Genomic DNA, 13,980 nt, shown 5'->3' with positions numbered 1-13,980 from the left:
GCGAATGCAGCCCGTTTCGGTAACATTAATTCTCTGTGCAAAATAGGATGATATTCATGAACGGCCTTGAGAAACTTGGTGTCGAAGAAAGAAAGCGGAATAAGTTTCTTAGTCTCGTTGAACGTTTTTCTTGAGATGTTGAAAGAAATATTGTTAGTGAATTTTATTGTTTTGATTATGTATTTATCTTTCCCGGTGGGCGCTGTTTAATTTTAAAAACATTTGTCAGTGTCCATTAGGCCTAATTGGAACACAAAGTACAAATGATGACATGATAAAAAGCATTTTTATTATCATTATTCACATGCTTTCAATTTATCCCATTTGAGGATTGGACATAGAGCAGTATAAAAACATTTTATATACACGAAGATTCTGATTGGATTGGGATATGTATAAAACAATTGAATTACATGGATTTGGCTATCGTCCTTTTTTTTAACCCATTTTTGGGGGGGAGGATTTTATTTATTTTATACAAGTATTCACAGCAAATTCAAGTAACGCGGAGTGGCTTGGCTGTAGGTTCGCTCAATAATCCGCCCGGGGAGTGTGAGTTAGGCTGTGCCGTCGCAGATCGCAGTTGCGTCGGAATACTTTGCCACACTGTTCGCAATTGTAGGGCTTGATGTCTGTATGGGTAAGAAGGTGAGTTTTCAGATTACTTCTTTGATTAAACGTTCTTCCGCATGTGGGACATTTGTGAGGAGATTCCTGTTCAGATTTGAAGCAAGCAAAGGATTAATTCCTTTCTTTCGTTTTGAAACGAAAATAAAATACTGTGACCTCCTTTCAGTATTTACAACGATCGTCCAAAAACCGCGGAACGATCGTATGTGTTGTATACATGGTTTAATTTGTCATCTTAAAAGTCACTGATAGTTATATAGCTGACTGTTCATGAGAAGGTTCTTCACAGAAAGACGGAGCGTGAAGTCTCGGTCCGCAGGACATTAGTGACAGACTTAATGCATATTGCAAGCCCTGGGTTTCCTTATCTTTATAAATGTGTTGCTGAGGGAATAAAACTGCTAGCTTTTCTCTCCCCTCGCCATAAAACTATGCAAGACACCTCCCGCAGGACTTGTTAAACTTAATTCACGCCGAATTTGAACTCTCCGGAAACGTGCTGTGGACCTTACCTGCATATGTAGTGTTTTATGAACGGCTAAAGTCCTGGATTGGCAGAATCCTTTCCCACACTCCTGACACTTGAAAGGTTTCTCTTTGGAATGGATATACCTGGAAATGAACGCAGTGGCAAACTCTCAGTAAAACGCCCCGGGTTCATGTATCTTTGCTGTTGCTGCTGCAGCCACCGAATGCAGCGGTTGTTGTTGTATTTGCTGATCACCGGGAGCGAGCGGCTGCCGATGCTCCTCACCGCCCCCCTCTGGCCGGGGAGAGACGCTGCCGCAATGCGCGGACACAGCGCCCTCCACAGGCGGAGAGGCGCCATGCCGACAGCACTGCAGTCACCAAATACCCAACCTCACCCCAAGGTCGCCAGGGACCACAAGAAGGTTCATCCCTTTCCTCCCAAATCACAGCTTCACTGCAATGGGCAGTAACTACTGTTATACGGCAGGGGGAGTGGGAGGAGATACAATAATCTCACCCCTCTGAACAGATGCCTGAAAGTGAATTTGTGACACCATTCGTGAATTCAGACATTTCTGGTATTTCTAACCATGTCCCAGTACCTGAGTTCTTCATTGAATTACATTTCACATTAGTTTAATATCTAAACGCCTGGGAGGGCGGTGCAGTGATCAATCAGATCTGTACAATTACATTGTGATTGGAGATTCCCATTCGTGGGGGAAATCCCTCCTCGCGGCATACTGGGGTGTATTCTTCCCCAGAAAGTCCCATGTAGAAACCCTGATATCAACTTGGGGACATAATAATCACACACTAAATCGTATACCATCATTTATTCCCCCACTCCGTGAGAAAAGCAATACCAGAAACATACCGAGAAAGGATTGTTTCAGGACTCACTGGAGTTCACGTTTATTAGGGCAGTGTGAGTGTGTGTATGTGTGTGTGTCTATGTGTGCCTGTGTGTATGGCTGTGTGTGACTGTGTGTGAGTGTGGCTGTGTGAGTGAGAGTGTGGCTGTGTGTGTCTGTGTGAGTGAGTGTGGCTGTGTGTGTGGCTGTGTGAGTGAGAGTGTGGCTGTGTGTGTCTGTGTGAGTGAGTGTGGCTGTGTGTGTGGCTGTGTGAGTGAGAGTGTGGCTGTATGAGTGAGAGTGTGGCTGTGTGTGTGTGGATTTTGAGTGTCTGCACTAACCTGTGATCTCTCAAATGATCCTGCCGTCTGAACGCCTTGTGGCAGATGTCACACGTGTACGGCCTCTCGTCCGTGTGGGTCCTTTCGTGTATGAGGAGGTTGTAGGATTTTGTGAAATGCCTGCCGCAGAACTTGCAGATGAATTCTTTTTTGGTCTTGGAGGGTAGTCTGCCCCTGGAAGGTTTCCTGTCCAGGGTGAGTTTACCAACCTCCCCGTGAGAGCCTCCGACCCCGGCGCTGAGCTTGGGAAAGTCTCCGGGCTTTGGCGGGTCCTCCTGGGTGGCTGCCAGCGCCAGGTTGGCAAAGTCAAAGCGGGGGCGCTCCTTCTGCAGCGAGGGCAGGACGTGGGTGAGGCTGCCTTGCTTGGGGTGGAAGACGTGTGCGCTGAAGGGCAGCGCTGGGAACGGGAACCTGCTGTCCACGAAGCCTTGAGCGGCAGCCATCTCGGTAAAAGTCGACCTGGCGATCCCGTGCAGGTGAGGATAGCCCAGGGTAGTCCACTGGTTCATGTGCATGGTCTGGACGGTGCTGAGGCCATACAAACCCTGCAGCTGGTCCACTGCCGATGGGAAAGTGTTTACCGCCCTCAGGAACGAATAGTTCGTCAGTTGCAGCGGTGGGTGTAGGGGGATTGGAGCGGGCAAAGTCTTACTTCCCATTTCAGTCGAATAGGCAACACTTCTTCTGTACAATTCCTGGGCCAAGACTAGAAAGAACCATGAGAGAGAGAGAGGGAGAGAGAGACAGACACACCATTTAATTATGGCACATTCATGAAACTTTTGGGTGCTTTTCTCGACCATCATTAATGTTAGGTAAAAACAAAGGTTGCTGGGAAAGCTCAGCAGGTCCGGCAACATACGTGGAGAGAAATCAGAGTTAACGTTTCGGGTCCCTGATTTACAGCACCCGCAGATCTTTCAGTTTTTAATCATTGCTGTTATTTTTGCACAACATTTTCATGAAATCTGGGCGTAGCTCTACAGCGAGTCAATCTTTAAAAGCCCTGGAGAAAGTCGATTTGGGAGTCTGTGGGAGTAAAATTCAAATTGATGTTGGAAATGGTTTAAGTCCGGGAAGTCGCCAATATTTTGCATCCTTTGTTTTGATTATGTTCAATTCAGCTGACAAACCTTCTCAGAAACAAAACATCAGAACGGCCGGGAGGAGCAATTCAGCGCTTGGCCCTACCTTGGGATGGAAAAAGTTGCATCCCCAAAAATTATTTTTTTTTGAAAATCTAACACCTACTGCACAGTCAACGACTAGGGTGCTGACTTCGAGATTTGTTTTCTTCTCTCTAAAGGGATACAGAAAACGTTTCAAAGTGAAACAGCCCTCCGATTAACAAGACCCCCTGTTCTATTTCTCCCTCCACAGAGGCTGCCAGATCCGCTGAGTCTTCTCAGCCATTTCCATCGCTAGTCCGGCTTCCCAGCATCTGCAGTGAAATGATTCGGTTGCTTTTATTTTTAAGCCAAGAAGGAATGGAAACCACAGCAGAGCGAGGAAAGAGAGCGAAGTATTTGCACAGGGTTCTGCGAGGGACCAGAGCCCGTGTTAAAAAAAAAACTGCCGGCCGTGGGGGAGAAATCTGAGCCCTGATCACTTTAACTTTACGAGCTGCTCTGAGCAGTTCATAAACACGCTCCCAACACAAATAAAGTCGGGACACCTCCAAAAGCAGGGAGGCAAATGTAAGTTGCTTTCCGACCATCGCCTTAGGCGAATGATGGGGGCGGGAGGTGTTTCCTTTACTGACACCTTCCACCGTTACATAGAGAAAATATTCACCGCAAAAGTTACCTTTCACACACACACACACACACAGACACACACACAGGCTTTCCACTTTCCCCAGCATGCAGTCGTCTCCTGGTTTATTTTTGTTGATGGGGTCTGTGAGAATCTGCGAGGGCAGTGTCGCGATACCCCACCCCCGGGGAGGGAGACTCAGCTGGACTCGGGATCACGGGCTCTGCGCTGAGTTGGTTATTTTTCTTTATTCAAGGAGTAACTCATTCATCAAGATAATTGAAAGGTAAAAGGGCAGCACTTCACTGGCACCTCACACTCTTAACAACTTCACTTGTCGGCTGAAGCCGAGTGAAACATGTTTGTTTTACTGTAGAGGGAGCGAGGGAATTTTAGCTCCAGTGTGACTTTGGGGAAAAAAAATCACAAATATTTTATACATTATTAAAAGACGTGTTCATATCTCAGCATTTAAAGATTTTAATTGAATAGAATAGTCTGTAATCTCTGCATTTGCAGGAGAATTTAAAATCTTCATATCCCGTCAAAGTGCTGAGTTCCTAACCGTCACGGTATTTTACCTGACAACATTAGCTCTTGGGACAAATAATTCAGGTGAAGGCTGGAACATTGTTTAGAGGATTAACTCAAAGCTGAAGAGGAATCAGCGTTTGAACTGGACGCGAGTTTCTAAACACGACACACTGATTTATTAAAATAGTGAATCTCTCTTTGTTTTATAGTAATTAGAAGTCGGGAGTGTTGGTCACAGAGAGATTTCAACCTCCCGGCAAAGTGCTGGATTAAAACAGGGGGTCTGTGCTCAATAGAAAGGCCGAGCAAGTTTCTTCAGAGCACGGAAAATGCTGGCAAGATTCTGGCGAACATTATCAAGACGAATGTAGCACATCGTCACGAGTATCAATGCCTTCGGGGGTTTAGTTATCTTTTTTTCAAATCAGATTCCGTCTGATGGTCCAGATTTAGATCTACACACCTCCCTTCCCCCTCACCTTCTCAAACACAAACTCTTCATTTCAGTTTAGACTGAATTCCTTTGCATTGACCTGGAAGAAACCAGCCGATTAAATCGGGCCCTGTCAAATTGCCATTCGCAAATTAATTCCGACTTTTTTTGGGGGGAGGAGCTGTAGTGGGGTGTTTGGAATCTGCTATCAGTCCAGGGCCGTCTCTTCACCAATGGTCACGCTTATCGATTGCAAACTTCTAGCAATTTTATCGACCGCTTTAAAACATCCTATTGCCAATTGATTCCTTCAAGGCGATACAATCGGTTTGGGGAATGCTAATCCCATTGTATTTACAGAGGCCTCTCTAAATTGCGATCATCTACCGACTCAGAGACTCACCGGGCACGTCAAGTGAAATCATGTTTTTCCTTTGTGTATTCGGGGCAATTCGTCACAAAGGTTCTTCATTTACAAATCAGGCAGTTTAACTAAAGTAGGTTAAATGAAGGAGGAGACTTTGGTTAAACGTTAAATTCGAAAATAGACTCCAAAATACTGGGCTTGATGAATTAAAAATAAAACACCGCCTTTGCACCTCTTTAACAACCAGCTGGTCCTGACAAATCATACCGTGTGCCCTACTTTTCCATAACACGTTACACAACAAACAGTTGCTAGTGCAATATGAGTTCTCAGGACAGACCCTCATGTGTTCCTATGAGAAATCAGTCCTTGCTTCCTCGGTGTACGCAGCAGCAAATGGGGACAGAGCCCTGTTTTAGTTTAGCTCTCTCGGCGAAATCAGAGAAATCGCTCGTTGCCCTGTGACTTACTGAGGTGTGTGTGACAGTCAACGGGTTTGGTTCTGAGCAGTGGAGCGAAACTACAGTTTGTTCTTTTTTCAAAATAAACATTAAAAAAAACAACTGCTTCAGTCTGTTCCTAGAGGAGAAATCTCTCCAACCCACACCCCAGAATTCTTAATCCGAATGCCTGGAGCTAACAGTATCGCTCATTCCCTTAAACCTCCACAACGCGAAGCTCCTCACCCTCTGCAGTTTGAACTGACTATCAAGAGCGTTTCAAACTTCATAAAACACTGTCTGAACGCCAGCAAACCCCATCCCCGCCACTCCCAATAACAAAAAAAATGGCAATTTGGGTCAGACATGATTTTACACATTGCACATGGCAACCCCATGGTGGGGGTGGGGTGAGGTGGGGGTTCGGTGGTGGGGGAGACGAAGTGGGTGAGAAGCTTGGTGCAACTACAGAGTCACTTTATTCATAGGCCTGAACAAACGTGCTCCAAAAGTTATCTAAAGTTACGCAGCCTGTGACCGAGTTAGGTGTGACACACTGAATAAGTTCCCCATGTTACCAGCAAGGTGATGCGAATTGTTTTCTCACTTTCTGGTGTGTGTGTGTGTGTGCTTGTTTGTTACTTTCCCTTGCGTTGGTGAAGTGGTGGCCCAGAAACCCACTTGTGTCGGGCTCCTATCGCCAGTCTCAGCAGAGTCTGGTCACTAACCAGAAACCACGCTCGGCGCTGCCTTAGTTTGTTGTCTGTAGTAAATCCAGGTCGGGCTGTTCAACACAACCTCTAACGTTAGCCTCGTAATTATACGGGCTAGGCAAATTGTTTCGCAGTTTAATCCCCATAATTTTGACAAATCGCCCATCATCACCGATTCCCCTAACTGTGCGCTTGCACCAACTAAATCGGGAAATGACACCGAGCCGTACTTCCCGGTTACAAGATTAAATGTTTTCAGTTTCTGAAAGAGAGTTCAGACGAGAATACATCGCAAGACATGATCTCCAGAGTGTTTTAAACTTCAGTCAACTTTTTTTTTCGCTCTCCCTTTTCTGTGGGAAATATTGCAATGTAATGCAATCCTGAAACCAGCTGGGAAACAGCGAGGCAGATGCATTGAAGAGTTCCAGGGAAGTCCCGGTTGCTACTCTCCACTCCTCAGAGGTTAGTGTGGGACTTCTGGGTCCCCTTTTATACTCGAGAGCATTCCCAAAATGTGATTTAGCTTCTTCCTGCTTGTCCTACAGTGAATAACCCGGATACGTCAATGCAGCCCTTGGAGACATTCCATCAAATCTATTAATTTTATTTTTAAATCTGTAAAATCATTTCAAATCTTAAACCTAACTAGGCGCGACTTACGTACAATTTACTCTGTCAGTAGCCATCCAGGCAATGCACACTCATATAGACCAGGTGCCTCTTTTAATGTCACACAGTCACTTTGTATCTGTATTTACAAGGGAACCGGGAGTTCAATTGCACAGCAGACCAGAAGGACAGTTTTTAAAAAAAAACTAATGTGTTAAGAATTTGAAGAATACTTTCTCCAGTCAGTTTACGGTCATAGTTAATTAATTATCTTTAAACAAGCTACAATTAATGTCACAATTTTAGAATTGCAAGATTAAAGAAGCTAACGTATATGCGCGTCCCCTTGGACATTTGAACATGCAATGGTCTCCACATTGAGGAGCGTTCTCTGGGATAATAAGGAATCCCTAAATAAATTATTAAAGATGCAAAATATTTGGTATTTCGGATTACGATGGCTCGCATCGGTTCGAAAATCATTCTGGCAGAAAAGGGATGATTTTTTTCTTACAGAGCGGCTTTTCTCAACTCTTGTTGGAAAATGAGCACAAACTGCTCACTTAATTATTCTTCTAATTGTGCTACTCTTGCCAGGTTGCCTGAGTGAATCAAGCTGAGGCGGGGAGGGGGTGGGGAGCTACAAGAGAAGGAAAGAGGTTGAGGTTGAGGGCGGATGGGGCAAGGGGATGGTGATTTGCCCAGTTCCTGGCCTTTTGCAGTGTCAACGTGTGAGGTCACAACTGTGTAACTTCACCGAATAGCCCTCCCTATCCCTGCAATCCCAGCACCCGAAGGGAGAGACACAGCAGCCCCCGGGCAAAGTCACTGGGGAATTTAACTCCATCCTATTGACAGGGGACAGGGGCTGTAGGGCACGGAGTGTGTGTGTGTGTGTGTGTGTGTGGGAGGTGGGGGGTGGGGGGAAGGTGGAAGTGTTGGAAGAGTTAACCATGTCCTTTTTTAAAACAAAAAAAATTGGAACTAGGGAGTAAAAGTAAATAATTGTGACGAGGCTTTTTTTTCGCTAGTTCCCGTGTTCTAATTATGGTTCTTGGAGTTGGTACCGTTCACATAGAGTAAGGGGCAACCAGTACTGTAAATTGTACGGAGCACTGAACACTTTCAGCTCATGGTCAGTGGTGATTTCTGAGAGTCCAGCTATTGTTGAGTTGCCAAGTGAATTGCTTTGGGAATATTTCAAAAACGTAAAAGATAGAAGAGCTCTCCAAACTTGAGGGATGTGGGGGGGCGGGGGTGTGGGAGGGGGGGGGGATGCCATTAATGATAATCGTGGCCCAGATTGGACAGCAGAAATCACGCACAAGGTGTCTGCCCCACTCTGAAGTGTGTTTGAAATTGGGTTCGTTCTCATACCGCAACACACATTTGTAAAGATCCCATTAACTTCGAACTGGGAACCGCAATTCAGTGTCTCTGGACTCAGGACTAGGCAACAAAATACTACTTTGGCGGTCCCTGTTGTTCGAACATTTTTCTCCCTTTGAGACACCGACTGTCTCTCTCTGTCTTCACCCCCCCCCAAAAAAAAAACACACACACACATACACACACAGGCACACTACGCTATCCACAGCTTGAGCCGCCCTGGGATGATCTCGACGTTAACTTCATGTTTGGGTTCCGGTCCTGACCACACTCCTTGGCTTCAATGAATAGAGGCAAAGGCCGAAGCGTCAACACCAATCTCGGATTTCAATATGCACGGTGCTTACACACAGGCACACACACACACACACGGATACGCACACATACACATATATACACAGACACACACATATACATGCACACACACATATAGACACACACAGTGACACACAGACAGACACACACACATACAGTGACGCACACATAGACATACACAGTGACACACACACAACCAAACACACACATAACGAAACACACACACACACACAAAGAGAATAGAGATCGAACACAAATTATTAGCTGCTGGAATTATGCAAATAAATATAGATGTTCGATTTCGGTTAAAAATACTCCCTGAAAACGCCATTGCAAACACTAGAGAATCTGATTTGTCGCTAAAGGAGTTTGCCTTGAGATTCCTAATCCCCATCAGAATTGCAAATTCCTGTTTATTTGCACTGATGCGATATTTCAGGCACACTCACACTCACCCACCCACACACACACCCACACCCACCCACACACACACACACACACACACAAATCCTTACCCGGTGTTTCACAGCTGATCCCCAAAGTTTCCAACGGTCTCGTCGCCGGGTGAATGCCAGGAGAGGTCGTGTTTATGTATGTGCAGGAGTTTCTTTTTTAACCTGTATGGTAGTTAATCCACAGAGTCAAGGGCGCGACATCCAAAGCCGGGCTGGTTAGAAGTTCTGCAGTTTGTCCCTGCGAGGCGACTGCATGCTCCCGCCTTGTCCAGCAGCAGCTGCGGGAGGGTGTGTGCGTGTATGTAAAAAAAAATCCCGGTCTTTGCGGGAAATCTGTTCGGGACTGACTGCTACTGCTCTGTGCTCCGAATTCCCTCTGAACTCACTCTCCAACTTCCATCAAATTTCACTGCAGCGCAGCGCCTGCGCACAGCCAGGGAGGCTGATTAACTCCAGCAGTGGTTCCTGCCATTGCCTCAGTCTCAGTAATGTGTTTACTTTCTGTTTGGATGACAACACGTCCTTAAAGGCGCGGCTTTCTTTTAAAAAAAACATGATTTGTCCAGGGGTCAAGACTGGGGAGAGGGGGAGGGAGAGGTGTTGGGGGCGATGGGTAAATGTGGACACTCTGTGCCCAAATTAAAAGTAACCTCTTATTAATAAAAGGAAAGGGGGAGGAGGCAGAGTGTGAAAGAGGGGATTGGTGACTCTGACGGGATTAAATCTGGATTGGGCATCGCAATTTCTGTATGGATAAAGTCAGGATTTGGAAATAATGGATAAAAGAAAATCCTAATCACCTCACCGTTTGAAGAACCCACACCTCACGCCGAAGACAGGGACATGATCGTATCCTTGTACCCCCGTCCCGTGGGACCCATGAACGCACCAGTTACCGACAGAGAGGGGGCAGTACAAGGAGGAGAGACTACCTGCCAAAATCGACTGTGCAAAAAAATCTTCACCCCTCCCCTTTCCCTCCGCTCCCTGCTTCCCTCACTACCCTCTGCTAACCCTACCTCAACTTCCCAAAGTGAAGGTTTGGTTAATTACTCTTTAGCTCTTTATACATTTTCGCTTTCTTTATCTGTTTACCAACAATAACATTCATTTTGACGTCTTTCACACAGCCCCGTGTTTGTGTGCATAGATGGCTTTTTATCGCTTGGTGATTTTGTTAAGCATTCTAAAATTCACTTGAAACTTCAGATGGAGCGTTTTATATAGTATTAACACAAGAACTCCTAGACTTGCTCGAAATTTCAAACGATTCTCTTACAATTAGATTTGTTTCAAGTGCTCCGAATGTTTGGTTGGATATTTATTGTATTATAAAATATTGCAAGGTATTGGATGTATCTGAGCAGATCTCCAAGCACTCTCCAAATGAATCTCGAGAGAAGCGGATCTCTTCCCACTGCCTCTCTCTCTCTCTGATTATAGAATGGCATTTTGTATCCCACGCACTTACCTGAACGCACCGTCTGCATTTTCCCTATATCCACAGAACTGACACATTGCCCTTGCAGGGAAAATCCTACATTTTGTTTTTTGTTGTTGTGGAAATTTGGAACTACAGCAGAATTGCTTAATTTTAAACGTGCATTTAAATATTGTGAAGCGCCTGAACTGATGGAATTTCACGTCATTTCAAGGAAAGTATTAACTAGTGGTTTTAAAACCATCTCTTTCATATAGAGCTGGAGGGACTGCATTGCCGGTGTAGTCTACTCTTTCAGAACAAAATCTCAAATCATTCCAAAGCGTTCTATTCCCCCTTGGCAGATGATCCACGAAACATTTACTTTCCAACGGGCTGGTTAGTTCAATGAAAATTACACAGTGAACAATCGAATAACCATTTTAAAAAATCGATCCGACCCTTCATTTAACGTCGCACTCCCGGTGAATTTTACACACTTGGCAGCAGCGGTTTCACTCACCAACCGGAGAGAACTTGTTTTGCGTTCGCATGGCGCGCAAGATATACCATCTTACATTTAAAACACAAGTCTGCCACTGAGACTCACTCAATATGTTTTTTTCCCCCCCAGGAATTTCACACCATGTTCGAGCAAAGGCGGAACGACGTGATGTTTAAGCAGGCGAACTTGCCGGGCTTGAGAAACCTTACCAAACTAAACATCTGGTAAAGCGTGGGCGAAGCCTTTGAGATTAATCTGTCACATAGTGTATTACGGATCTACTTCTACATTGTGATTTTTTTTGATACTAGGAGTTAGGGATGACCGGGAGATTGGTAAAAATTGACCACAAGAAACAAGGCGCTGTCAATCCGGCTTGCAAGATGTTACTGTGGGGTGTGTGTGTATTTGGACGCGGCTGCTATTACGTAGACTCACATGTCCTTGATGTGTCCTTGTAACCTCTGAAAGAGGGAGTTATCATAGTCCCCAGCACCTTCACCCTGCCTCCCTCGAAGTGATGTCCAGATATCTGCGATTTTCAGGTCGATTTCCTTTGTGATATTTCCCAGTGACCAGGGTGCAGTTCCCACTGATTTATCAACAATTTGCGAACGATTTTGTTGGCAATATTTACCTGAGTTACAGGCTTATCAAATAAGTTCTGATTGAGCTCAATCAAACCGTCTTTTTAGTTCTGTATACACCTTATATCAGATGACAGCACACACGCGTTACTTTTACAGCGTAGCGTTTTGCTCCGAAATATAAACGCTCGTCAGTTAAACCAACATAAATATTTTCAGAAATGTGAATATTTCTTGGAGTTCTTTTACCAGTGATCCCCTCGAGTCACCGAACCTACCATCAAGACCGTTAAATATAGCCAACTTCATCGGGTTTAATTTTAATTAAATTTTAACTACAGGAATATAAACGGCTTTAATACAAGCATTGACGGAGGTTAGTAAAAACAATGCATTCGCTAGATTGTCTTGATCTTTTTGCTTAAGCTTCTGTAGGTGGTAATATAATTTTATGTGCTTGTTAATTTAGTACTAAGGGGATAAGAAGCAAATTTAATAAGTGATTAAAATGTCTTCAATTGATTTTCGTAAAAGTTTCATAAAATTATAAAAAATTAAAAACAATTAATTAGTAAAGACTTGGGGCTGATGTTAATGTGAAGTCATTTAGAATTCACTTAAATATTTTCAGTTGCTATCTGCTGTTTGGAATGGTGCACAGATTAAGAATTAAGTCAAACAGATTCCAATCAGTCAGCACATGAAGGGTACCGCAGAGTGGTTTACAAGGCGCGAGGAAAGACGCCTCTGTTTCCCTGAAGTGCAGATCGCAAGTTTTGTTAATTTGATTTCCATTCAAGCAAAAACATTGGGTGTTGTTCGTGAACCTTTGGTATACCGCATCTATCCCAATGCAAATCTCAACAGACTGAGGATGGTCGGGCTTTCTCTCTAAAGCCTAAATATCATAAGAGACAACTCTCCGTCTTCTCACATCCAATCTGAAAGAACTAGGGTGGAATTCAGTCTGAAAAATATTTCGTTTAACAGCCAAACTCATACCTTAAATAACCTGTCGTTTGCGCACAGTTAGTAGGAGCTAGAGCAGATTGTGGAAGAGTGTGTTAAAATAATCTCTAATAGTTTAGATTTCCAACAAATTCCTAAATTGACGAACGCATTGCTAGTTTGAAGGCGCCCTGTGAAATAATTCCCGGCCAAAATAATCCGCAAACCAGGCAAGCCGATACTATTTCTGCATGTGTTCAAATGTACAAGCTGTGTTGCTGAGAGGGAGGATGATAGAGTTAAATGAGATTGGTACCTCTCTCAATCACTCGGTTCATGTATAACTCCTGAGATCAATGCAGTTTATCACGGATGGCGTGTTTAAAGTATTGATTTGTGCCTCAGAGATCACGTCCAGCTTGCCTTTTCTTATCTTCAATCTGTTTTTAACTGGTTGCCCATCCTCTAATGGGGTGAGCGATTATTCAATTATTAGCAATTTGCAAACACAGAAGCGGAACCAATAGAACATGAATGTGCTGATATCGATTATCGATGAAGTGATGTGCGAGCAGATTCGATGCTGAGACATGTTAATTGCCCAGGAAGTGACCTAAAAACAATAATCAGTGCTATTGCAAAACACGGTAGTGTTTCAGGATGAGGTTGATCGGATAAGTTGACGCCAGGTCCCACTGATAGAAGAATACAGCGTCCTGCCGTGAACAGGTTGACACGGCCACTACCGGTTACCGGACTGGAGCGCCGCCCAGCGGCCAGTGTTCGGCACTGACGACAATAAGGGCTGGAGCGAAGGGAACGATTAAGCCCCTTCGCCCCAAAAAACATTGTTAACTTTAATATTTTCCACCAACTAATGCATGCCAGATTATGAATATCAATGATCTAGAAGGAAAAATATGCGCCACAAATTTAAACCAGAGCCAAATGTAACATGTGACTTTCCAATTAAGCCTTCATACATCTTCATATTTTACCTATAACTTCTGTTGGGTGGAATAACATCTTGCGGCGCACTGGTAATAAGGTCACTTTCTAACTTTTCGTTTTAAATTTTGAACTACAAAGAGATCGCAGTTATCTAGTAGAAATGATGAAAAAGACAAATCATATTGCTTTAGATTCTCGTTCTGAATATATTTTCTAATGATGAATGAATGTTTAAAAAGCAAAACATTAAATTGCAATAT

The 13,980-nt window shown here is 44.2% G+C and overlaps 1 protein-coding gene across 2 annotated transcripts; it reads right to left on the bottom strand.

The window, feature by feature from the left end:
- Positions 1-300: 300 nt before the first annotated feature.
- On the bottom strand, positions 301-10,165 carry osr2 (odd-skipped related transciption factor 2). 2 transcript variants are annotated; one of them, XM_072569766.1, is made up of 4 exons: positions 9,370-10,165; positions 2,297-3,002; positions 1,143-1,242; positions 301-714 (listed from the first exon to the last, which is right to left on the bottom strand). In XM_072569766.1, the coding sequence occupies exons 2-4, from the start codon at positions 2,953-2,955 to the stop codon at positions 532-534; spliced, it is 942 nt and encodes a 313-aa protein (XP_072425867.1). In that variant the 5' UTR covers positions 2,956-3,002; positions 9,370-10,165; the 3' UTR covers positions 301-531. The 2 variants fall into 2 exon arrangements, with proteins under 2 accessions (XP_072425867.1, XP_072425868.1); XM_072569767.1 differs by having other exon boundaries at positions 301-632.
- Positions 10,166-13,980: the final 3,815 nt, after the last annotated feature.

The sequence above is a fragment of the Chiloscyllium punctatum genome, chromosome 5 (genome assembly GCF_047496795.1).
Source record: "Chiloscyllium punctatum isolate Juve2018m chromosome 5, sChiPun1.3, whole genome shotgun sequence".
Classification (NCBI taxonomy): domain Eukaryota; kingdom Metazoa; phylum Chordata; class Chondrichthyes; order Orectolobiformes; family Hemiscylliidae; genus Chiloscyllium; species Chiloscyllium punctatum.
The sequence above is the reverse complement of the archived record's forward strand: the minus strand, read 5'-3'. Positions and strand labels throughout refer to the sequence as shown.

Excerpts from the sequence above, each read along its gene's own strand:
- osr2 (XM_072569766.1), bottom strand. The coding sequence starts at position 2,955 with ATGGGAAGTAAGACTTTGCCCGCTCCAATCCCCCTACACCCACCGCTG. Across the intron at positions 1,243-2,296 it reads GATCATTTGAGAGATCACAG|GTATATCCATTCCAAAGAGA; the intron begins GTTAGTGCAGAC and ends GTTCATTTCCAG. Across the intron at positions 715-1,142 it reads ATAAAACACTACATATGCAG|GAATCTCCTCACAAATGTCC; the intron begins GTAAGGTCCACA and ends AAATCTGAACAG.